Below are 27,578 nucleotides of genomic sequence, written 5' to 3'. Positions count from 1 at the left end.
TGATAATAATTACAAATTTATTTACAAATTTATTTCAAATTAAGTAAAAAAAAATTACAAATTCTATATTTGTAGAGACATGCTGAACACAGTGAGGTCAATGCGAGGAGTGGAGAATGAGACAGCCAGGATGATTTTTCAGTTTCCGTTCTCTCGAAGCAACGCTACTTGTATCAGCGGCATCACCACTATCGACGAGAGGTCGGCGACAACTGCCTGCAAATAAAATAGCAACATCGTCAACTACAGTCAGTCTTGCACGAAAGCAGCAAGGCTGCAAACACAGTCTCGAACACTCAAAACGGAATACACAGTACATATTTGGTGGAAATTGCAATGAATGATTAATTGACGTCCAACCTTGGTCAAGCTGAAAATGTGCAATATGAGACAAGGACCAGGCATTGTGCAGTAGAGAGGTTCTAAAGCAGCGAGAAGACGGAGAGGCACAGCGGACTGCCCACCTCGACGGCCTGGAGCGTGTCCACCTGCAGCAGGTTCTCCTTGCGGAAGCTGAGTATGGCGGCGGCAAGCACGGCCAGGATCTCGAGGGAGTCGTATGCCAGGACGGCGTCCCACAGGTACAGGAGCTGCTCGGGCGGCAGGTGGCCGCTGAACGCCCGCATCAGCCACTTGAACACCACACGCACCCTGGAAACACACACGTGCGAAGCTCGCTCTCTCTCGACCACAGTTTCCCCCACTTTCCCCCCCAAGCCTGTTTACGGTGACTTGTATAGTGGCATGATGGTACTCATACACTTTCAGGACCATTCATTTTTGAACGTCAATATTAGTTATGGGTCAAATCTCAATTTTCTCAAATCCAGTTACCAAAGAATACTTTGAATATACCCCTCTAATCAGAATCTAGGTTCAAGTCTGCCACATTTACAACTAGCCAAAAAAATCTGGGTTCAACCCCACCGGGAATCGAAACGGAATGGCCCAGGTGGCAGACAAATAATATGACCACTCAGCCATCAGGATAAATAAAAATGCTTCAAACAGGGTGTCCACACAAATCTGCAATAAAATTACCCTGACTTTTCCCTGATTTTCCCTGACCAAAATTTCAAATTTCCCTGACCAATTGATTTTTTTGAAACTTGCCTATTTCACCATTTTTGAACGAAATAAAGAAAATCCAGCCTCCACCATCCCCATAGCTGGCCTATTTCTCTCTCCACTTTATTTCTTTTTTAGTTTAATTTTTATTTATATTTATAAAATTTAAAAATTATCAATACAAAGGCTAGAAAAAACAACAAAATCAATAAAAATGCAACAAAACACAGTAACAATGAAACTATATATAGTATGTAGTTAGAATGAATGATATTGCACACTAATTTTGAATGGAATAAGCAATAGTCATTAATTAGTAGTTTTTAGTCTTTAAAACACTGATTTAAGGAACTTGATACATTAATGATAGCTCCTAGTAATTTTTCATATTCTGAAGAAGTTTTTTCTTGTGTTCAATTTCGATGTCTTCTTTTTCTCTCTCCAATTTCATGATTTTCTTCTTTTCTTCTAGCTCCCTAAGCTGTTGCTCAATTTTCCTTTTTCCTTGCCGTTGTTTCTCTTCTTCTGCATTCAACTTATTTTTATTTTCCAAATATGCTTGGTATCTTCGCCTTGAAGCTCGCACAGAAACAAGCATGCTTCTTGTAATGGTCACCTCTTGTGTTCCACCTATATTCTTCACAGTATCACAAATAATACGTTGAGTCACTAGAGATTCTTACAATAAATTTTCAACAAGGAGAGACTTGTTTATTGAGAAGCCACTTTCCATGGAAGCATTCCCATGTGACAAGATGAAACAGAGTTTCATGACTTGCCACAAATCCTCAAACCTCTTGTCATTGCCAATAAGTGAATGAAAAAATTCATCTAGTCCAAGCGTATCATTGTTGTGAGTGGCAAAATCTGTGAAACTCTTTTTCCATGTCTCCGATTGAGCTTCTGCAGTCAGAGTAACATACTGCTTTTTGGCTCTATCAGCCAGCTTTTCCGAGATCCTTTTGGCACCATGTAACTCTTCAAGAACAGTGTCGACTCTCTTCAAACCCAAACCTGACTGGAAGAAAATAACCTTTAGATCAAAGCAAGTTAATCCTCGTACAAGATGTGATTTCAGAGGGCTTTTCAATTTTAGCTTTTCTACAATGCTGACAAGAAATTTTTGAAACTCATTTTTAAACATAAGTTTCTTCTTGTCAAAACACTTTACTTCTTTAAGCATCTTTTTGGCAGCATATCCAACATCAACTTTCTCTATAGGTATTAGATTTTCATTGTCGGACAAATCTAAAGTCATCAGTTTGTATGCTGTACTGGCTTCAGCAATTACTTCTTGCTTGACCAATCTCATTAGGAGATTCCTAACAAGTTCTTGAAGTGCTGTGTACAGGAAAGGCACCAAAGGTTTCTGACTTTGAAACCGAACCAAGAAAGGTTCACACTCTGATATTAGACTTTTGAAAGCTGTCATCCTGACTTTCAGAAGAGGGTCAGCCATAGCTTCTTTGAGACATTTGTAATTATCATTTCCTGGAAGTGATTCTTCTTCAAGAAATTTCTGAACATTGTCATATATTTTCAGTGCTCGTTCAACACAAGCTCCATTTTCTAGCCACCTCACAGAAGTAAACTTAAAGGGAAAGTCTTTATTCTGTGTAATGTCTATGTACTTTGCTCGCAGTGCTGGACTGTCTTTGAAAAGACCATACATGGCTCTCAGAACGGAATTAACATCCCAACCAGCTGTTTGATGACCACGCAACCACTGGCTAATAATATAAAATTTGTTTCCTCAACAGAACTTTACTCCCACAAGTAGCCGACTGAAGTAACGGAGGATCAGAATGAGGGAGGACGGGACTCACGGCTGCACGCCGGCGAGGCGGAAGTGCGCCCACAGCCCGGGCTCGTGCCGCTGCAGCAGGCGCTCGAACAGCAGGCACAGCGGCAGGATGCCCTGCTCGCGGGAGGACACCTCATGCAGCTGGAACCAGTAGCGCAGGTAGAGCGCCCGGAACGTGAAGTACAGCTCCGCCGGGTCCTCGTACAGGTAGCACACCGGCATGGCTGCGCAGAGACACCACGCACTCACACTGCAACCATCATCACTGGTTTCACCATACCATCTATGGTAGTTTTATTACAGAGTAGTTGCTCTTTTGAAAGAAAAAAAAAATTAAAAATAAAGTTCTCATTTATTTGATGATTTTGCACAACAGCACAGAGATAAATAAGTAGTTAAGCACAGGGGCGCAACAACTAAATTTCCAAAGGGGGGGCAATATACCTTTTTATAAAGAATCAATGATCCCCCCTATTGAAGCGGGGGGTCCGGGGGTCCTCCCCCGGGAAAATTTGTATTTCAAGGTGGAAAATGGCGCAATTTAACCAGTTTTATTATCTAAAACTTGATTACTGAGCACTTTCTTTGCCCCCGTTTGCCCCCACTTCAAGGTTTCAGAAGGGGGGGAAAATACCCTTGCCCCCCCCCCCCCCTGTTGTTGCACCCCGGGTTAAGCATTAGAAGTTTACTATTTGAATGATTGGTCAGGTTAGCTAAATTTAAAATACCCTTAAATGTGTGAACAATACTGTCAATAGTTATGAACAGTCGCTTATGATTGTGTTCTAATGCATGTTCAGTGACATGAATAATTTTAAGCTGATCAATGAGTTGCTTCAGAGACGGGCCACGTCCAGTATTTGACCACGCCCTTCCTCCATGACACACGTCACCTGAGAACCGCAACTCGTGAAGCATCTGATGGCTGTGGTTGCCAGGCTATTCCTGTTGACTGGCGAGCGTACTGTGACTTCATTCAAAGCTCACGATGTCGACCCAGAACTTCCTAGACGTCCGACCAGAAGGGTGTAAGTACAGGCCGCCCGGCCGGTGGAAAGCAGAACTCTCAGACAGGGAGACAACCAGAGTCTGCTCACGAGCAGAACACTAGCAGTAACTGTACTACGAGACTCGTGATGTCAGAAAACTTCAAAATGACAAATTTCTGCAAGTTGTGCCTGACAAAAAAGGAAGAGTTTGAATCCTCAGGACAGATGAGGAGAATTTCTGGGCGTAGCGAGGTTCCCAGTCAAGGTTCCCACTCTCTTGCATCGGCCAATTTCCATGTCCCATCTAACAGTTTTACATTGTCACATCAGTCTATCTGGTAAGATAACTCATACACCACAATTCAAATTACTATCAAAACACATTTCAAGGAACATAACATGCGTAACATGCTAAAGTCACTATAAAATAATGTTTTCCTGCAAAATATACAGTTTGTACTGTAACCATTTACATCAAAACAACCAATGGAAGATGCAAGGGGGGGGGGGAGGAGGAGGTTGGGTGATAGGGGGAAATTACCATCCCCCTTCTTCCCAAACCACCAGAAGTTATGAAAAAGTTTGCAAAATATCATTGAAGGCCGTATGTTACTGTGTGAGAAGCCATTTATTTGCCAACAGCTACTAATGTAGGTCCATATGTTAGTGTGTTAGTGCGAATAGTAATGCAAGTATTTAAATGCATTTTTTTTTTTTTTTTTTTTAAATCTTCCCATATGGAATAAAATTCCTGTCTACCACTGAACAGTACCTAAGAACTAGTCTACTACCAACATAGTTAATTTTTTTTAATCAAACCCTGAAACATTCAGTATTGATTGTGAACATGATATTTGACTGTGCTTCAAATTAATACACTGTTTGTATACCTCACATTTAATTAATTCAAGCAATAATACAATGTGAATTATTAATGGACATCAATTAACAATTGTTTAATACCTACATTCAGTTTAAAGACATGATTTAATATTGTAGGAAAACTTACTGCTGGCTAGTTTTTTGTAGTTTTGTGCTTCAATATTTTCATTACCCTTGGGTTTTCAAGGTTTTTAAGACATATTTTCAATGCCCTGAGTTTTCCCTGACATCCGGATTTTACCTGTTTTACGGGAACCCTGCTAGTTGAGAAATGCAAGTTAGGTGTCCAAGGCAGAGGGGCCAAGACCAGTGTACGATTGTGGCAGGCTTCGAACCAGCAACCCAGAGTGAGAGTAGCAGAGCAAGCAGCCAGGTGGCAGCCAGTGACTAATACCATTTTAATCGCATAATTGTTACACATTTTATGCTAAAATCTAAAATCAAGGATTTACTTTCAGAAACCGTAAGAGCGGTGGTGGTGTTGAATGGTTCTTGTTTAAGAAGAGATAGTTAACTGTTTGAAAGTTATGGACAAAATTAGATTTGGCTTATCTCGGCACGAAAGTTTTGAATCTTGTTCTTCATTAGATCAGACAAAACAACATGTCAGTGCCGCTTGTCAATCAAGAAAGCACAAAGCATTGAACATGTAAGATGTGACTAAATCAACCGGTGGGTAGTGTAAGGTGTCAACTACCATTAAAAAATTAAATTTCAGAGTCAACCACCATACAGGTAGCATCAGTCTCTCTGAGGATTTCAAAGTATCTGTTACAAACATTAATTTTTCTCCACCCACTTTGGCCATTGGTAATGATAGAGCTACATAGAGGCCTTCCTGCAGGTGTCTACTACCAATAAAAAATAAAATTGGAAACACAAATACTGTATAGTTTGCACCAGGGCCTCTAAGGATTTCCAATGTGCGGTTTTCACGGTAATTTCAAAGGTAATTCACTAGTTTGAATAATTACTTAATTCAATAATAAACATTTAAAAGTAATGCAAGGCTTTTAACCAACAACAAACATTTGTGGTAATGGAATTTTAAAAGAGAAAGCTGAACAAACAGCACATAACCTAAGTATGTCATTTTAATGATTTTTTTTATGTAGCAACTGATCTGTACTACCGTGTTTTCTCGCATAATCGTTGCACATTTTATTCTAAAATCAAGTTTGAAAAGTTTGCGATGATTATGTGGGAAAAAATTCTTTTGTTAGATAAAGTATTCATAAAAACAAAACTCATTCATGGAAAGTACGTTTATTTACAAAGTGAAGTATAAAAGAGCACGCCAAACAATTTAATTTAATAAGTCATGCAACAAAAACCTTTCTTCAACTTTAAATAGAAAAACAAACTTTAAATAGGAAAACAAAATCTGTGATCCAAATGCAAGCCGAACGAACGTGTAACTACCGTAGTAAACACCACGAGTGAGCGGGATATCAAATGTAGTTAACTCGGTTCCGCCTAGAGAGCGCGCGTTACATGCAATCAGCAAGATATAGATATTCGACTACGTGTGCGCGCTCTATACGGGAAGCAACATAACCAAACAGTAATGATTGCAACGAGCGCTGGCTACATATTTGTAAGCGGTACACTGCGGTGAAGGATAATGAAGGTTATAATGTTTAAAAAGTCTTTAAAAGAAAATTTACACATCACACAGCTTCGAATTTCGATTATTTAAATAAGTACGCGGTAATTTATGAATAAATAAATATATTTATATTTTCAAATACATCATTTTATATGGAAGAGATACCTACAATCGGTGAGATATCGATATTCGACTATGTGTGCGCGCTCAATACGAGAAGCAACATAACCAAACAGTAATGATTGCAATGAGCGCTGGCTACATTTTTGTAAGCGGTACACTGTGGAAACGAAGACAAACAATGAAGATTATAACGTTTAAAAAATCTTTAAAAGAAAATTTACACATCAGACTGCTTCGTATTTCCGTTATTTAAATAAGTACGTCGTAATTTCTGAATAAATATTATATTTATACTTTAAAATACATCGTTTCATACGGAAAAGATACCTACACAAAGCACTCTGCATCTAATAGCGGGACCAAAAATATCATGCGACATTTCTGTCATGTCTCACTTTCAGGGGGGGGTCTCTATTCTTCAAAATGTAGCTCAGATAAATTATAAACTCAAAACATTAACTAGCCATAGAGTGTTTCACTGAGGATTGATCTTAGTAGGTGTATTCTTATACAAGAATAGAAAATCAGGATACTGAGAAAAATAAGATAAACCTAAAAACAATAGAACACATAACATTTATTGATAACAATTAAATAGAGTTGACAAATGATGTGGCACCTTCCATGTCCGCTACAATCCTTAAATACCCAGAAATAACATACTAGCATTCAGATTATGATTCCATTATTAGAACTAACACAGTAACATTATTTATTCTTATCATTTCTCCCAGGCCACCTAGTGATGCTAAACGTTATTAGTTAATTCTGCAACTTCATTATTAAAATCATCAAGAACATTCACTACCTCGAAAAGGACTTTAAAAAATTATTTAGTTTAAGTCTATAACGGCATCATAAACATGAAAAGACAAGGATCCAAATTTTGACGCCCTAAAATATGGGTGTGACGATTACGCGCGTGCGACGATTATGCGATAAAAGAGGGTATTACCCTTTTAAGAAGCTTTCCCTGTTAATAAGTTTTTATCATCCAGTCCCTTGAAAAAAGTCTTAACAGGGTTTTACTGTAGTAAATTTTGAAGTATGTAGTGAAGTAAGAGTAAATTACATTAAAACACCATTACTTTTTTTTTTTTTTAATTCTTATCCATCTGTTTTGTGAAGATTATTTCAGGTGCTCTTTCCTTTTATGTTCTGTCTGATAAGTCACTATGAAAAATCAGTTGAAAACAGAAATGTTAGTTTAAAATTTTTATATGGACATATGCCTATACTGGTTTTTAGTATAGTCATAGAGACACCACAAGAACGTACAAGACAGATGAATATACAAACACACAATAAAACATCTTTCTTGTCCATTCTTGTAGTTTCTCTACGACACACAGTGAAAACCAGCAATGGCATTTGACCATAAGATTTTTTTTTTAATCAAGCTTCCCTGTTGCAAGAATCATTCACAGAATGTGCAGTCTATGCTACTGCACTAGAAGCTGCCGTCACGCAGTGAACAGTTATGAACAGCAGTGATGGGAGCTCACCAAACATGGTGAATCCGTGGAAGGGGATGATGCCGCTGGGGGGGAAGATGACGGAGTTCTCCACATACGGCGTCCTGTTCTTGAGCACGGCATGCACCGGGTTGCTGGCGCTGTGGTTGAACACGGACAGCACATCTGTGTCGCGAGAGAAGCACAGCATCACCTGCAACCAGACACACGTCCCCACACGACCGCAGGTCCCAGGCACGGAAACACACAACAGTGTTGGGTTTACCTGGCTACCAGCTTTGAAGTTCTTAGCTGGATTGGGGGATGAATACTTGTTCTATTTTACATGCAAAACAGATGTAATCAAATACATTTAGAATTGTTATTAATTTTTAATAACTCACAGAGTTCTATGTTCTAATCAACTATAGATTCCTACAGACTGAAAAAAATTTATAATTAATTTTTTTCAAAATAAGCATCAATGATTTTATAAACTGCCACGGAGAAAGAATAGATGGCAAGCTACTCTTTGTCGATTCCTTCTAAATAAACTAGCACTCATGTTACCGACAAACTTGTGCAGAGCAAGAGGAACATGAAAGATGCAATTATAAACACTAACGATGGCTATAGTTTTGTCACGGAATTTACAATAAAGCACGGGAAATCTCATGCAAAACAATAATGTTTGGGCACAATTCCATCATAAAATCCTGTCAAAATAAATACGTTAATTGTTTTAAGGTGCCAGTTCACGTGACATTTACAACGATGAGAGGGGGGAAGAACCGTCAACACTGCCACATGGCCTCATGCATAGACACATACACAAACTTTTAGTCTCTCTCATTGGCTGATTTATTTTTAGATTTTCCTCTCATCAGGCCAGCGCAGTGCAGCAGTTTAGGCAAGCATCAACTAGGCAGACGTGCATTTCTAACATAATTTCACATTACTGCTGAGATGTTTTGATTTTAAATATATATATGTATATATAAACATAGGTTAGTTATTACAACACATTTTTTAAAATTTTAAATTATTCAAAGTGTAACTGTTTTGTGTTGTTTTAAACTTTAAATTTTATTAACGAAACTCATTTTAAAGTAATTTTCCTAAACAAGAATTACATATTTTAAAAAGTAGCAAAAATAGCTTTATTGTCAAATATTCAAAATTTGCAAAACAAATAGCATTTAAAGAGAAAATTGTCATAAAAAAGGCTAATTTTTCAGGCCCCTTAATATTCCTGTTTTACAAAGTTTTAAAACACTAATGTTTTAAGACAATGGTTTTCAACCTGCATCTCACCAGGCCATCTTAAGCGACCTGCAGACAAAGATTCGGTGACCATACATTTCATTAATACCTTCACACGTACAAGGCGTACTTCTGGTAGATCTTTTGTGACTGCCCTCTTATTGGAATGAGGCATAACAGAAGTAAGTACAAACAAAGCACACACTTCACAGCCTTCTGAGATAAGAAATGCAGAACATTTAAAACTACTGAGACAAACTGTAACGGAGTCTCATGTGCAGGTTATTTTTTATTAAATCATACAAGACTTTAATTCAACTTTCCAGTATGTATTGTACTATTGTTGTTTGTAGTTTATTATATGTTGTTTTTAATTTTGTGTTTGTTTTGTTCAGTTTGTTGTACAATGGCTGAGAGTACAGATAAAATTGTAAATCGCTGACAAATGTCAGGGTGTTAAACTATAGTGGTTGGACAAGTAAGTTTTTTACAATATTGAAGAGAAGCGACCAGTTTGTTTGATTTGTAATGAATTTATGTCTGATTACCAGTTCAACTATCCTGAACGGATGGCTGGTTGACTTCAATCATCGCTGCAGGAACTTATTCAGATGGAGACAATTCGGCATGACTTTACAGTACCCTAGTGCTAGCTTTTAAAAGGAATATCTAATCTCCACACGATCCAGATGCAAACATGAGTTGTGCTAGGAAGTAAGGCATAACAGCACCTTCTAAAAGAGCTTAGCTTCTAGGAACTACCAATAATACATACATCCAATACTAATTAAAAATTTGATTTAAGCATCAAAAGTAATATCTTAGACTTAGAGAGTATTATTCTTAATATTTAATTACTATGTAACAAGTACCAATTTCATCGGACAAAAGCAATTTACTCTTCACGTACCTGGTACAATATGTCTTCAAAAACAAAGTACTGATCATCATTGGAAGCTGTTAACTGCACGTCCTAAAACATTTATTCCATAAGTCAAACGACGTCACTATGCCATCTAACAACCTGTTAAGGGGGTTAGTCTCCTAAATCATTTTACTTCTATAATGACAAGTTTTTGTAGATGATTTTAAATTTATTCATAGTGTAACAATCGTTAATTGTTTAGGAAATGTTTAAAAAATTTATTAAGTGTTCATTTATTTGTTTTTATAAACTTAATGGTCAATTTCATTTTTAAAAAAGAGATATCAGTATTATTGTTTTTTTTTTTAATGAATTATCTATGTTCATAACATAGTGTCTTTTTCAACAAATATGAAACTTTAATATTTCTTCATATTTAATTTACCATAATAATCTCATTTTTACAGAAACATGATGTTCTTATACAATAATATATGCATGTGTAGAACAGAATAATCAGAAAAAATAAAAAAAATAAAAGGTAAACTTTTGTGTGTTTGAAAAATGTGCCATTAATCTAAATGTTACTGGTAGAGATAACTGTTGTCTTTTTCATAAAACTCTTTTATTGTTATAATTACATATTTGGAACAATAATTGTTTTTTTTTTCTCAGCAAATAATTTATGATACAGCAGAAAGTTTGTAAATTCAGCTGAAGCCATCTTCCCTTGACTTGGGATGTGTACAAAAACTCTGTTGCAACTTTCCTGGTTATATTTCTCTGCTCTAAACTATTATTTTATAGTTCCAATAGTTTCACCATAATGTCAAACATTATATATTATAACATTTTTCTTTTAGTAGCATTAGCAAAATATGTAAACATAAATACTCATTACATCTGGTAAAAATGATACAACAAATAGGTACGTTCACTCAGCAAAGCATAAAGAATGGAGCTCACTTTTATGATGAGCTTGTCAACAAGAAGATCATACTGCAGCACTAGCTGCTTCAGGCGGTTGAAGTGTTGTACGTGCTGCAACAGACAGCAGACTGTGACAACCAGTCCACCAACACGAAACAAAAACTAGCAAAGTAAACACATGCTTAATACTGAGACTAGGCTTCTGCAAATATGTTTTTTTCCCCATTCAAATCAAATTTCAAATTGAATATCACAATATTCAAAATATTATTCTAATTGAATTTTAACATACAGTGAAATATTCTTTCACACTTCACAGGAGTCCAAGAAAATTTGATCCAAAATAGTGTGAAATAAAAAAATAAAGTAATGTACATGGAACCATAATACAGACAATGCATTTTCTTAAACCAGTAAATTTTTTGTTTGAAAGTAGTTTTGTTGATTTGGTTATATGTATACATAAAACTAAATATTATTAAAATTTTTAAATCATAATCATTGATTATTTGTTACAAATAGTATACAAATGTAAATTTCTCAATAAATCACCTTAGTCTCATACATGATACATTTTTTAATTCAATATTTTTTTTGTGAAGGAATCCGACATGGTGCAGGAGTATTTATTGGCTAACAAATAATTTGAAAAAATATTATATTTGAAATGTCGAACTGAATTTCAAATTATTCATGAATGTCAAATACCAAATATCCAATTTTTCACGAATGTTGAATATCAAATTATTCATGAATATCGAACATCACATTATTCAGAAATATAAAATATCAAATTATTCATGAATTGAGACAGACACAAACAAATGAAAACTAAATAAAATACTTAGGTGCAAAAACAATGTGTCATCTGTGTAGTCTGTATTGCTGATATAAGAGACTGTTGGAGATTAGCAAATTGAATCTTTTCTTTCACACATTGAACAGTAACCACCTTTTCAATCACAGTATCACTCAGTTTAGAAGCAGATATTATGCATGATCTCATGAAAATTTTAATGCACTTTTTTCTTCAATTTATTTAACCTTACATAAAATACTGAGCATATATTTGACAGTTTACTTTCCACTTAAACTACAGTATTAATTCATTCAATTGATAGCTGTACATGATTATCACTCTCTAATTTCTTGTCCACATGTACCCTACATGGTGATGTTGCTAGTGTTCCATACAGATCGACGTGTGCATACACCCAGTGGCGAATGCAAGACAGGGGGAGGGGGGGGGGGGAAGAATTGGATCCCTCTCAGTAAAAAGTATGTTATTCTGGGTGATGCAAAGTGGCTGTTACAACACCTGCAATCATAAACCACAAAGGCAGTGATGAATATTGAGAATAATCATGTAGGTTAACTGCCCAAACCCCTTGGTAATGAAGTGATTTTGTAATACAAAATTCTTTTTCCTGCTAACGTACAGGTATGCGACACACCATAGTTATACAGTATGTTGGTATGATGAGCTAGCTAGGTCTCAGCCCTTGGGACTTAGTGGAGTAGTCAGCATGGCCATTCGGCTAGAAAGTTTGGACACCCCTGCTATAGACCATGGCCAATTCCTGTTCCCAGATAATTTTTTTTTTATTCTGTATTGTGACCGTCTCTACTGACCTTGCTGACATCAAGACATTAAGTCCAAAATGGGTGCGTATGGTCGCTAAATGCGATAGAAGTGAAACATCAAGCTTAAAATATCCACTCAAACAATAAAGCTAAACAAAAAAGAACATAATAGAGGTTAAAAACTAAATTTGTAACAAAAAGTGAGGTTATTTTATTTTAAGTGCACTTTTGTTTGATGACTTAGAATCTCAAAAAAAATATATATATAAATAAAAAATCATTACATTTTACTTATTAATATCTTCACAGAAAGTCTTTTTTCATAAATGTCTTATCATATTGCATTTACCACTTAAGGTGCAGAAAATTCTAACTGCCAAAATTAAATTTAGTCATCAAATGATAGTACAGTGAACACTTAACACTAACTTGTTTTTGGTTTAGTGACATTTATGAGAGGTTTTATGGTGACTCTTTCGTCACCAGGAGTGATTTACATGTCTTCTCTTAATACAACATTTGGCAGATATGAATAAAAATAATTGAGTTTTGCCAATGCAGAAGAAAAGCGTTTGTTCAGAAATCAAGCGTAGGAAAAGTAAAAGTAAATAATGCGGCGATAAATGTAGTCACCTGGGTGTGAGAATGACAGGGGAGGGGGAGGAACAACCTTCGCTAACTGAAAAAAAGGATGAAGAGAGCAAGGAAATAGGCGGGACTCTGAGACAAACTCCACACATTCCAAAGTGTTAACTTTCACAGCTGCACTCGGTTCAGGAGGCAGTCAATAGTGGTATAAATGATGCTGTTCCCGTAGCTGTCAGTGGTTGGAAGAGCTTTTACCTACAGCAAGAAGAAGTACAAACCAAATACACAGCAAGGTGTTTCATGATTTGCCAGTAAAATTAAAATCGTAAGAGTTACAAACATTAAGTAAAGACCTTTTGTGTTCGTAATTAGATTTACAACAAGTTTTATTCTAAGCATTTTTTTCTCTATGTTGCACTGTTTTTGAGATACTTTGCCAAGAGTCATTTAATTGTAAAATTCGTAAAATAAGAGCCATTTTTTAGTATAAATTCGTGTAAAAAATGAAGAAGAAAAATTAGAAACCTGGATTTCAATTTCAAAACAAACATATCACATTATTTTTTTAGTTCATCACAATTGTAGAATTATTCAGGTCTCTGGCTATGTTCCATCCTCTTCACCACCTAGTGCCCCACTCCTTAGCATTGCATTGATTCATTGCTTCAGCTTAAACTAATGGCTTTAAAGAAGTTTCCCTTTCAATTATTTTTTTTTTTTTTAAACTTCAGTAGTTAGTGGACTGGAAAGGAAGTCGGTCGCGGCGAAGGAAGCGCCACGAGGGCGAAGGAGGCTGCACTCACCGACTGCCGAACCTGGGAGCCCAGCACTTGAGCCCACACCTTGCCTCGCTGGCACTTGGGGCAGCCGCGCTTCAGGAACTCTTGAGCCACCGGCGCGTGGTTGGCACCAATCACTAGCAACAGCAATTCACAGTTATAGGTACTTTAAGCTCAGTTTTGTGTAACTGTTACAAGTTTACAGGTAAATGGCATTTATTTACAAAGACAGCAATTCACAATTATAGGTACTTTAAGCTCAGTTATGTGTAACTATTACAAGTTTATAGGTAAATGGCGTTTATTTACAAAGACAGACAAAATGTCAAAATAAAAAAAAGTATGTATTAATTTTGCAAAAAATTATTATTCATATTTTTATTGTTGTTTATGATATTATTATCAAATATGTGGGGAAACAGGTCTGGAACGGATGGCCAAATTAATTAATTAATTAATTATTTATTTATTTATTTACCAGCTTTAATACAATTATTTAGATGTCTGTCCACAAATTAATCACACTTTCATAAATCCACTATTCACTCTCCCATTGGAGTCGGCTGGACCATGGCTCTCTCTATTGTTAGCCTCTAACCTCGCACCTTGGTACTGCTGTCTCAAAGGGGTTCAGATTCTCGACTTAAGTACATACTTGGTTTTATGCCTAGGGCGCCACCAATGTGTTGCGGGCATACGGACCCGGCGACTTTACTCTCAGGGCCGTGACGTCGCCTGTGTGCAGCGAGACCCGTTCCCCCCAGTATCAATAAAAATCGTAATTACGGCCCCTCTCAGCGGGGGTCACGCTATTTATTAACACACTCAATAAAGCAGGCTCTTGAAGGTGGCCCACACGCCCCAGTCTCCTTCCCGCGTGGCCACGCGCACAAAACACACTGATATATTAACGAAATGAAACGTAAATACAAACAGTCTTCTGCTCGAGGCAAGCCCTGAAGTTAAAGAAGAATGGTTTTTGTATAGAAAAATAGCCAGATGGACGCGGATTGGTAATCGTCGAGAGTTGCCGATGACGGGCGCGTGAGGCTCCTTCCTCAGGCAGCGAAGGCGACCGACTACCTTCCGGCGAGCCCTCGAGACGCGTGCAACACTCACATCCGGCCAACGGCTATTACCATGTATTTAAACATAGCGTGCCACCGGAAAGAAATGAATGTACATAAACCCTTAATTAAATTAGCTTACTGGCTAAAAACAATAAAATTACATAATTAATTTAATATTAAATAAAGTCTGCCTCGGGAATGTTCGTCCACGCTCTGCATCATTCGGGAGCGAAGCACTGACGTCACACCGGTTGGCGCGGGCCGACACACACACACACACACACACACTACGGCGGGTGGTTTGAAACACTCGGGTCATAGAGGGTGGTGGTGGGAGGAGCCTGCAAGGGCGAGACGTGAGGCACATCGGGCTTAGGGGGGGGCGCAGCCCCGGTCGAGATCAGTACTAACACACTGTTTTGCACGACTCACTTGTTCACCACGCATAAAACACCATCCCAAATGCTCCGATCATATTACACGAAGCCTGTCACTCGTCACCCGCCATGCAAACTGAAACCCTCACCTTCATCTGACTGCATTAACACCAAATTGAATATGATGTTTTTAAAAAGGGAGGGTGGCCAAGGGGGGGTTTGTTTGTTCACAGTTTCTGGATCTGACTAGACTACTGGTAATACTGTTTTTTTTTTTGTTCGAACTGGGTATCATATTATGCAGGAATATTGAACTTTCTTATATTCAAATTTTTAACAGACAGTAAAACCTTTTTTTAAACACTTCACAAGAGTCCAATAAAAAATTATACAAAATATAGTAAAATCAAAAAGAGAGAAATGTAAATAGAAACATAATTGAGTGGTTTAAAATGAAAGAAAATAAAAAAAAAAACCCTAAACAACAAAATTTTGAATTTGAAATTTGTTTTGTTGAGCCAATATATATTGTATTAACTACTATAAATTGTTAATCATAACAGATTATCTGTTAAAAATAAAAACCAAGTTTGTATAAAGTTGCAGAACAGAAATATATAGATTTCTCAATAAATCATCTTAGCTTGATACATGTTACATAATTTTCGATTAAATCTTTGTGAATGAGTCCTTATTGGTGCATCTATTGGTAAAGGGTTGTTTAAAAATTACGTATTTTATTTGAAATGTTGAATTGAATATCAAACTATACTTGAATACTGAATATCAAATCAGTCACAAATATCTACTATTTTTCTAATACTCGCAGACCCCTATATCTGACGCACGTAAAAAGTTTCAATATGAGCTTTGACAATAGTGTGTTGTTGAGAAGAAGTTGAAAAGAACGGGGATTGGGGCTGCACTCACCCTTCTCGCCCAGGACGGTGCGTTCCGCCTCTAGGGTGGGGTGGCTGGCGGACGGCATGTGGGGGTTCACCCCCAGCAGGGGCTCCCCCCGGGAGATCTCGGCATACAGGCTGCGCTGCGAGCAACACACGCACAGCGCTCTGTTACACTTCACAGTGCCGCTTCATCTGCCACGCAAGTTACTCCAGTAGAGTCCCCCTAATCCAGAAGAGACGGATCACCGAAAGTCTGGATTAAACGGAATTTGCCTTATGCACGTAATAGAAGTTTGAAGTGGGTAAAACAATGAAAAAAATTTTTTTTTTAAATAAATACAACTGTCCTACAGCTTAATTTTTATTTTAATAATACTGTATTAATAGACCTTATTGTGTAACCTATAACTATAAACTGATACAGGAATAATAAAACAAAACAATACATTTTTTTATATCCCATCCGGAGTAACTGGATATCTGGACGAATGAGATCTGGATTAGCATGATTCTCGTGTAGTTCAGTAACACATCCCCAACTGCATTCTGCACAACATATTGCAATAACCAATAACTGTATGAATGAATGAATGAATGAATGCATTACAGCTAAATAACGTCTCTTCAGCCCCACGATCATTGTAGATGGTGAGGAGTGACGAGATGAGACAGGAGCACAGGTGGGGGAAGCGGGATTACCCTGACAGAACCCAACGGCTCATTGCGATGTAGAACACGTTTCTCACTTGCGACAAGTCCCCGTTTGGGAGGTCGGCAGGGGCGGCTCCAGGGCCCCGCGAATAGCGGGCCCCAGCGCTTGACCTTATGTAACAGACACTTCTCTAATATCAACATTTTTAAAGATAATTGAGCAAAACCATCGTCAAAATTTCAGTTTCAGTTTAGCTTGGAAAAGTTGTTTTAAAGGGTTTATTTTTAAAAATTTTTGTAGCTAGTATTCCATACCCCCCGGCCCACCACCAGTAAGGCCCCTCTCCTAAATACTAGAGCCTCGCAAATGTAAACAGCCCAGTGCCCCGCAAGGCATCAACTCTGGAGGTGGGTGAACAGACCAATCAACCAATGCAGGCCCTTAAAAACGGCATGAAAGGTTCATATTCGGTCAAGATCAAATAAGACTAAAAGTAATAATGGATTGATTACATTATTTATAACACAAATAAAATCATGTCACATGAAATGGTATATCCATCCTTTTAGACAACAATTCTGAATGCTAACCTGTTTCAATGAGCAGGTGAGTGTCAAGATGACTTGAATATACTTTTGTGGGTTTCTTAATGAACACACGGACATGAATTAATCTAGTAAGAGCAACATGTACAGCAAAAACCAAACACTTAAAAATGCTAAAGAACAGCTTTGTTAAATTCAAATGTTTTGTACCTAGGTTTTAAAAACTCATTTCATGTTTCTTGACTGTCAAAATCATATCAAATTTGAGAATTTTGAAATGCCAGGTAAAATTAATTAATATTTTCTGAAAGAAATTCAAATCATTTCTTGAAGTAGCCAGTGGCATTGCAGTTAAACCTAAAAAGTTTCAGTGCTGCAATAAATGAAATTCTCCATATTTGTAAAACCCAAAAACGTTAAAAATGTAACTTTGGCAGATAATTATGCAAAAAGTATGCACTGTATATATTTTTCATTTCTTGAAAGTTAAACAATTGAAAACATCTACAAGTGTATATGGAATTACTGTAAATATAAAATCTTGACCTGAAATGGGAGGCACCCCCTTAAGGCTCACTGTTAAATGCTACGTTGATTTTTTTTTGTTTTGTTTTTTCATCTTTAGTGTTTTCAAGGACTTTTTCTAAAATTTAAAAACTTGAATCCTCCCTTGCATTTGTTTTCTTCCACAAATATCCTCAACAGATATTGACTAAGTATAATATCATGTGTGTAAAAAGTCGCACAAGTGATGATAACTACGAAGACTTGCACACATTTTTACACCCACAATATTACACTGAGAGAATATCTGTTGAAAATATTTGTGGCAGAACAAAAGCAAGGGCAGTATCGAGTTAAAATTTTATAAATAGCCCTTAGATAAATGTAATAATGTAATGATGAAATAATTAAAAAACAAAAAAACAAAATGGCATGTGAGAACGAGCCTTAAGAACTAATGCACAAAATGTTCGTCTCCATGATGCCACCAGTCAAATAATGCACAGTATAGCATTCACAACAGAAACCATATATATTCATGAGAAACAAGCATGTTTGAAAGCATCTCACCAATTCTGCAAGAGTCTTCACCCGGACTGGAATCTGCGCAAAATGCCACAGCCCTTCGCCACTGTAGGGGACAGAAACAAAACCAGAGGTCAAATAGTTTCAACAGCTATGATGTCAAACCAAACATCCTATCATTCTTGAAAGTAATGGCACCAAACACATACAGCAATGATTCACGAACAGATGCACTATGTAGGAACAGCTGGGTTTCCCACAATTATCATTATGATGCTTTGAAAAAAGTTAATAAAATTCTCTGATAATAAATATTATAAATGTGTTTGTACTAAGGCAGTCCATAGCTTGTTTCATCACAAACCATTAACGTACATTGAACTATTCTACATCAAACAAATATATATTTTACCAATTTAAAATATTTTTTCAAATTTATTAGATTTATTTTACATATATTTTGAGTGCCAGTCAATCATTTTAGTGGACATAAATTAGTTGACACTAATAAAAACATATACCCATACAAACAGCGTATATAAAATTAATTAAAAAGTTTTAAAATAATTTTGTTTATAAATGTTACATATACAGTAGAGTCCTGCTAACACAAACTATTGGTACAGAGATTTGTTCAGATTACCATACTTTCAGATTAGCCGAATAATTGCCATAATGCAACAGTGTAAAGTAAAATACATGTCAATAAGCATTAAGTTACCATGCAACACTTTAAAGGAAAAAATCACTAAACATGTTGATAATTGGGTCACGACATAAAAAGTAATTTTAAAAATACAAAACAATTCAAGGTTTTTTTTATAGCTAATTTTCATCCTAAACTCATTTGGAATGCCCTGATCTTTGGATAAGCATGTTTTGGATTAACGGGACTCCACTGTATTATGAACACATATAAAAATATAGTACAATGGAAATATTAATAACATCAATCATCAACAATTTTTTTGGTATCACGCCTGGTGAACAATGGGGATATTAAAGCTGGACGTACTCCATTAAAGCATTTGCATGGAGTGATTACGGGAAACCATGAAAATTGAAATCAGAATATAAAGTATTTACCTAAAATAAGGCAATGATTTTTAACAACACAATTGAAAATAACAGTGGGGGTTGCATTATAATGGCAAACTTGTATCTTGCCATTGGGAACAACTTAGTTGAAAAACTACCAGTTCTGCCTATGCACTGTGTTACTTATACAACTTTAGACCGCTGTTAATTACTGCCTCTTGAACCTCCACTTAAACACAGTCATTAAACAAATTTTTTTTTCTTCTTTTAACTGCAGTTTGGAGTTTCAAAAGAGGCAGTGTAAATCACTCTACTGACAAAAGCAGCACCATAAAATGTTTCGTAAATATGGAATAAATTTTCTATTTTAAATAATTAAGAGTGCTACGGATTAGAACTGCGATTTCCACTCCATACAGTCTTTTTCATGAACTAATTATCAAAACGTTTGGGGTCGCATTATATTCAGAGTCGCGTTATTTTCAGGTAAATACTTATAGGCTGAGATAAGAACCCAGGTCCTTTCTGAATGCAAGTCATACCATTTTACTGATGCACCACATAGCTCGGTGAGAAATTCTTGGAACACGATCACATGATATTCATCATTAACCAGCAAAAGGTTTAATTGTTTCAGGTTTAATATAACACAATGGTTCGGAAACATTTTTTAGTCAGGGCACACTTAAAATCCTACCACTAGTTATAGGCACACCAAACACAAATTTATGAGAAATACGCTATGATAATTAACACCTAACACACACACACACACACACATATATAGATAGATAGAGAGAGAGAGAGTGAGAGAAAGAGAGACAGACACACACACTAATTGTCAACTCAAGGCTTGTTTACCAATAGTAAAAATCTGGATTAAATCACTGTTTGAGCAAAATGTTGTGGTTCAAATAACACATAATAATGTGTTAGCAAAAATATTGCTATATCTGTAGTGAAATGGTATAATACTACTCTGGAATACCACAGGGCGCAAATGGAAATCTTTTAGGGCGCACCAGTGCACCCTGAGAACTGCTGATCTAACGTAACATCATCATGCTAATGGACTTCAACCTTCTTACTCGACAGGTCGGTAGTTTGGACTCTTGATGCACAGCAACACCTCCAAGAAGTCCTTCGGGGCGTAGACAGGACGGTACTGGCTGAGATCTGTGACAGTGAAACCAGGATGACTCTCCTCTGAGACGTGTGACAGAGAACACAAGTTACAAACACTGATCCCTACTGTAACTGCTGGGAGCACATATCTGATGTTTTCACATTACCAAACACAACTCCAACCATGGGCATATCCTTTTCTAAACTGAAGGAAATGGATTCTTCGGAATTCAACCTCTTTCATGAGAGAGGAGTGTCCACGGTACCATTTACAATAGCAATAAAGGAAGAACATAATTTATGGGAAAAAATTATTTTTCGAACAATAGATAAGTGAGAATTGGTTACAAATATTTTCTAGCTACAGCCATGACTGTCCAGAGAAACTACATGCCCGGGGGCAAACAATTTTGTATGGTCCCTCCCCTTTACTTAATTAACAACTTCTCAAACCTCGCAGTTAAAGAAAAAAAAAATTTTTTACACTATAAATGTGAGCTTGGCATTAACTATAAATATCACATAATTTGTTAAGGTTCTCAATTAAATCTATTAACAATATATTCATAATTTCGTCAAACTATTATACGTGTGGTTTTTTTGACCCTATGCCTCTTCCCCCTCGAACAGCATTAGAGGATACGCTGAGGCTGAATGAGTAGTCCTGTTTCCGTATTTCATTTTTAAAAACTGTATTTTTAGAAGAGTGAAAATGGCTAAAAAAAAACATGTATTGAGAATAATTTTTAGGCATGAAACTCCTGGTAGAGATTCTGGAAAGCACTCAAGGGACTTGCATACAGCATACAGCTACATCTCAAACATAATAGCTGTACCTTGCACGACGAGAAGGGCGCCAGTTCAGAGCATTGCGCTTAGAGGCAACACCGCGCTAGAAAAACACCAGCGAGCATTGCAGTTGTCACATCACATTACTAACACAGACACGCACCTGACTAAGCGGGCCCCTTATGCAGATGTGACTCTATTTTTTTATGGCAATTTACTACGTGGAAAAGGTTCAGACACAAGAGGAAAATGCGATCACCAATGTCGTAGGTGCTGAGCTCGTTCCACTTGTCGGACAGCTCGTCCCGGTCGGAGGCCAGCCGCAGGCGCGCCAGGGGCACCCCCAGCTCGGCGCACATCGAGTTCAGGGACTTGTGGATCCGCTTCTCCCACTGGAGCTGAGGGAAATGTCGGGAGTACAGATCAGTCGACGAGCTCTGCCCGGACAGATGTAACGGCGCAGGGTTAACACATTCTTACTCTACACATTACCTGAGATCCCCCTGTTTTCCTTGCCCAACCAACTTTATTTTTTTCCCTTTAACATCACTCTCGCAAAATAACATTAATAAATGACATATACTTATCTGAACACATTTAAACCATATGGAAATAGGGATGGGCCAATAAAATCCTCAAATACCGTCAAAAGATTCAATATTCAAGGGAAAAAATTGAAGAAAAATATTAGAGAAAATAACATAAAATAAAAAATTTTAACACTGATAACTTCTGAAGTTTACTAGGTCAATTTTTTCCTTCATATATAGCATGTTACCATTCCAAAATATATTGTACTTTTAACACATAATTATATAAATAAAATTACTGTAAGTAATGATCCCGTGAACTTTGTTTGTGAAACAACCATTTAAAGGGTAGAATGTTTCAACACCATTGTTAATATTTGTAATTTTTTGTAAATTATTTTATTTTTGACGCTTGACAGATAGATTTGGATTCGAGGGGTACCAGGGAAACTCTCTGGAGTTCAAAATTAGAATTTGTATTCGAGAAAATTGGGATTCATCCTATCACTTTACGTAACAAGTCAAATCAATCATATACACTGTTCCCACACAATATACAGTTTGCACTGTTATCATTTCCATCAGTTCTGTGCTACCTACGCTTCCCATTTGTAATGTAAAACCAGGTTAATGCATATCTACATTTGATTGTTCTTCAAAATCATCAAATCAATTCAAGGTTGATTCATTGATGGTTTCTCTTATGTTTACAGACCATGCCCATATAATGACTATGATCCGTTACTGTTACTGTTTGGCTGCCCAATGTGTCACGACTCAATTCTCCACCCCTGGGAAAATTTAAAACTGTTGGAAAATTTTCCATATCATCAACAAGACTGTTTACAGCATGTGTTGAATACCGCATGAGTGAGAGAAAAATGTACATATTGTGCAATCTACAGGAATCTGTAGGGATTTCTTCGCTTTAAGCTTTGAATATATATACTGTATAGAAGTCGCGAGTGGATATGATTTACTCTACGTTTTTCAGGAGCGTATGATGAGCAGCTTGGGAACTTCACCGCTGCAGTGCGCTGCCATAACGCCCTGTATCGTCTTAGGTTGTTATTTGCACGTTAGAGCGCAGCACTGTCGCCCACTGTCATTCCCTCGCACCCCCCATCAAACATTCACTGCAGCTCAAGGTCGTTCAACGGGAGTTTGTGCGTCACAAAACTGTAGGGATGAGAGGTGCGGTAGAGGGTGGATGGAGGACAACGCGTGTTTGAGGGAGGGTGGGGAAGGGGTGTTTGAAGAGTTCGACACTTGTCCACTAGGGACCACCACAAGTAGATGCCCTAGAGATGGTGGCGATTGCGGCAGTGAATTAACCAACTACCTCAAACCGTAATAGAAATTTTAACCTGGGCTGGCGACTTCTATACAGTATATAGCTTTATATAGCTTTATATAGCTTTATATAGCTTTATATAGCTTTTATACACCTGCTTACAAAGCTTTAAGAAGCTGAAATTCATAGGCAGCAAGATCCAGTGCACCGGCCTGAACATCACAGGAAGTCGAGATAGGGGTGCTTCACCTGAGCAGAACTTTATGGAGAATAATGCCGCCAAAATGATAACTGGTCTTTTATAATTGCGAGTTGCAACATTCAGGTTACCTGCTCGATACATTATGTTTGTTTGTGAGCTAAGATTGACATAAAATCATTGCACCATTCAAGACTACTGCATGAACTGTGAATAGCTTTAATTTTTCTTGCATTGTCCTTTGAGGCAGTTGAAAGATTCAATTTATGGTGAAAAAAAAAAGTCCTTTAAGAGGAGATAAATATTAACAATAATATACCTACCTATCTAAGTTTGTTACTTCAATAAGTGACAATAAAAAACTAATTATAGGTAATACGTAAATATAATGCTAAATTGTTTTAGAATTTTTGAACTTAATGGACAATTGGTTATCAAATGTTCTCAGAAATATTTATCTTATAAAACAAATGAAGGAATTTTTGACAGATATGCCTAAAATGTTTAAAAAGAGGAACTGCCAATTAGGCATGATTTGAATGCTTCCCTGTGAACAAAATTTAATTTGATTTTGTTTTATTTAACAGTAATTAAAACTGTAGGTAAGAAACACATTTTGGCTAAAAAAAATAAATTCATAGCGTGATTGTAAAGGTGAGAACAACACATTTGAAAAGGAACTTTAAAAAGCTACATATTCCTAAGATGATGATTTATAAACTTAAGGTCAATACTGCAACAATGATAAATTTTGTTTCAACAAAACTCCTCCTCCTTCACCACATAAAACAAGTTCCAAAAATTGAGTAAAATACGGCAGGCTGACACCAAAGTGAAAAATTCTGTATATTCTGTACCTAAGAGTGACAAAGATTTTTTTTAACAAATATTTATTTCTAAATTTGCTTAGTCAATGTTAATAACTATGTCAAATTTGAAGCACCAGAAAAGTAAAATGAAACAAACACACAAAATAAAACTGATGTTTAGTACCAACAAATGTTTTCTGAAATAAGAATTATGTATGACATCAGTCATAAATGAGTTACCATCATCAATATTTTGTTTCATATTTACTTTTAAACTCAATGTTTGAAACTACGAATGACAATCAAAAACAATAAACAGGAAAGATTTGTTTGTCCAACATATGAGATTGAAGAAATATCTACAGCTCAACTTCACTCGAACCGAGGGTCACTTTCATATTCAGATCAAGCAAGACATCCATACAACCAACCAGTCGAGCTTAATGTCAGTGCTATTTAAATCTCACTAAAGTGGATGTTAGTTTGACACTAAATTAAATTCAGCATACTTATCACTTCATAAATTTAAACTAGTACCTAGCTATTTTATGTGGGTAAAAAAATTACTTCAAGATCTATTGAGATTCTTCTGACCCTACTGCATATTATTTTTTAATATCATCCTTTTTTTTTTTAAGCATGTTTATGCAGAAAAGTCTGGATGACAGATGACAGAGGCAGTAAAGAGAATGTAAATATAAACAGCAAACCTGTGCCTTTCTCAGATACGCCAATGGTTCCTTTATAGGATATCCGTTGGTGGAGTTGGCATTGTTGGAGTGTGATCTCATTCGGTGGAACACTACATTCCTGAGTTCCATATCCACACCTGACGTTCTCAAGGCGGAGAGTAAAGTTTCTTTGAAATCACCCTTCTGGACACACGGTGAAGCAGCTATTTTCTGAAGAAAAATTAATGGCATCAGAAACACTGACACATTAAGCTCTTGTTCAACTCCTGAAAGACTATTAACAACTTACACAAAATTTAGATATGTAGTTAATTCTCTTTAAAATATTTTATTTTTACTGTAAATAGAATGTGTGTCATTCGTTTATGACTAGAACTCTTGAAACTATGTTAATAGCATCATAGTTTTCTAATAGGTACACAAGGACAAAATCTACAATAAATAAATACCTCAACGTTTGAATACAGCGTTCTGTATTCTTCCATTTGTTGTATCTCTACTGCGAACTTTTGAGCAGTGCGGTGGATGCTATTATCTTTCATGTCTCCCATAGCTAGAACATTATCAGCAACGGCTGAAAGTTCATTATTTTACTATACTGACTCAGATTAAGGGTGCGTGTACTTAAAATAAATTAACAACGACATAATTCTCAAATCGCAGTGTGTTAAAAATTTGTACTTTCATATACAGTAGTGGTTGCTACAACAATCATAATGAATAATGCGATTGGTTACTGGAAACCTAAGAAGGGGAGGTCTGGACACTCCCCAACCAGGCCAGCATGCAAAAGTGGCACACCTAATGTCTCCGTAGTTCCTCTCCGCTCCACCATCTGACCTGTAGCGCTGCTTGTTCTGCGGTGGTATTTTAAGCTTTGTTGTTATGAACAACTCAACATAATATTCATTTAAATTTTCATTTAAATGTTAAAAATGCATTAATCTCCATATATCGATACAGTATAAAATTGGATGTGTTTTTGTTTTATAATTTTGGGAATTATCTCATAAATGAAGTACTTAAATTAGGTTACATAGTATTGTTTCCACATTAGCATTGGCGGGAAGACGGGAACTTCATTGTGAGCAAGGAGCATTGATTGTTAGTAAAGAGAATAAGCGTGTATTATTGTAATTGTGAGAATGCCTAACCATTGTGTTGCAACTGGATGCAAAACAAATTATCAGGCAAAGTCGGACGAGAAAGTTGCGATATTCCGAGTTCCCAATAATGACAATGTTAGGCAATTGTGGCAGAAAGCAATTCCACGAGACAAGTTTGTCCTTAAAAGATCCCATTATGTATGCGAAAAACATTTTGTGGAAGACGACATTCTCACAAAAAAGGATCACAAAGATCAGTTCGGAAACTTCATTGGAATAGTAAGTTAAATTTTATTATTTGTATGAATGTAGTCTAAAGAATACCTACTTATTTTTGTATAGGCCCGACTTTTTTAAAAATGGAATGTATGATGAATTTTATTAATGACCAGCAAAACCCTGATAATACCTGTTTGTAAGTAGTTTGACAATACACCATTATTTATTAAAATACAAAATTTGCGAAACGAGTGCGGTCTCTTCCTTAAAAAAAATAATAAAAATCCCACAATATTTTTATTCAGTTCTCTAAACTTTCCTTTGTTATTTCAAAAGGCGAAGATACGAAATTCCAACTAGTTTAGAAGTAATCGCAGTTTGTAATTTACATTACAATACCTGACGATGGCACTTATTTGTGTAGAAAATAATGTATTGTAAATGCAGGTTTGTTATTGTTATTCAAATACGTAAATCAGCCAAGTTATGTACTTTGATTCACCCTTTAAATTTAAATGTTAAAATATAGTGTAATTATTATTATTATTCGATGAATTTTAAAACGTACGTTACAAAGAACGATGTTTGTTTATTAAGTAAAGTATAATTTTAAAATTCGCCGTCGAAGTTTTTTACTGTTCATTAAAGGTATTGTGTGTGTAGACAAAGTTTCATATTGGAACAGAAAAACATAAGAAAGAATTTTTTTACAAATTAGAAATAGGTATGTATGTTTTTGTTTTTTATTATCGCGTATTTTCACGTTTTTTTTGTTCTTAGCTGAAAAGAGATAATATAATAAAGCCGCTCTAATGAGATTTAATTGTTTCTTGGTTAACAAAAACTGTTAATTATCAAATATTGTTAACTGTTAATATTCGATTTATTATTATTTACATGAAGTCATACTGTACGCGTACGCAATACGACTCGATTCGTTGCTGTAACATAACATAGCATGTTATGCGGTATCAGAACTAACGAGTAACGTAACGATACGAAAGTAACGAGTACTAATTGTTATAGTAACGAATACATACAGGTACGTTTTTTTCGTTACTTTTACACCTCTAGATTTTAAACTATCGTTGTATCGTATATGTATTATTTACCTCTTGTTTGTTTTTCAAAAGAATTGACAAATTCATAATAACTTCTAGTGATATATTTCCACCGCAAGACACCTAGCGCTAGAGTTTAATAGCGGACGTCGAACGAACTATGGAGACAATAAGTAGTCACTTTTATCTGGCGAGTGTCC

At 36.3% G+C, this 27,578-nt stretch overlaps 1 protein-coding gene across 3 annotated transcripts; it reads right to left on the bottom strand.

The window, feature by feature from the left end:
- LOC134531873 (TBC1 domain family member 19) lies at positions 1-27,578 on the bottom strand. Of its 3 annotated transcripts, none has more exons than XM_063367880.1 (13): positions 27,430-27,578; positions 25,011-25,202; positions 21,728-21,866; positions 20,643-20,730; positions 18,562-18,622; positions 16,316-16,430; positions 13,963-14,075; positions 11,024-11,098; positions 10,103-10,165; positions 7,981-8,143; positions 2,895-3,096; positions 465-651; positions 1-216 (listed from the first exon to the last, which is right to left on the bottom strand). In XM_063367880.1, the coding sequence occupies exons 1-13, from the start codon at positions 27,463-27,465 to the stop codon at positions 139-141; spliced, it is 1,512 nt and encodes a 503-aa protein (XP_063223950.1). In that variant the 5' UTR covers positions 27,466-27,578; the 3' UTR covers positions 1-138. The 3 variants fall into 3 exon arrangements, with proteins under 3 accessions (XP_063223950.1, XP_063223949.1, XP_063223951.1); XM_063367879.1 differs by lacking the exon at positions 27,430-27,578 and adding an exon at positions 25,442-26,382; XM_063367881.1 differs by lacking the exons at positions 1-216; positions 27,430-27,578 and adding an exon at positions 25,442-26,388 and having other exon boundaries at positions 569-632.

The sequence above is a fragment of the Bacillus rossius genome, chromosome 5 (assembly GCF_032445375.1).
Source record: "Bacillus rossius redtenbacheri isolate Brsri chromosome 5, Brsri_v3, whole genome shotgun sequence".
In the NCBI taxonomy this organism is placed as follows: domain Eukaryota; kingdom Metazoa; phylum Arthropoda; class Insecta; order Phasmatodea; family Bacillidae; genus Bacillus; species Bacillus rossius.
This window is presented reverse-complemented; position numbering and strand designations above follow the sequence as displayed.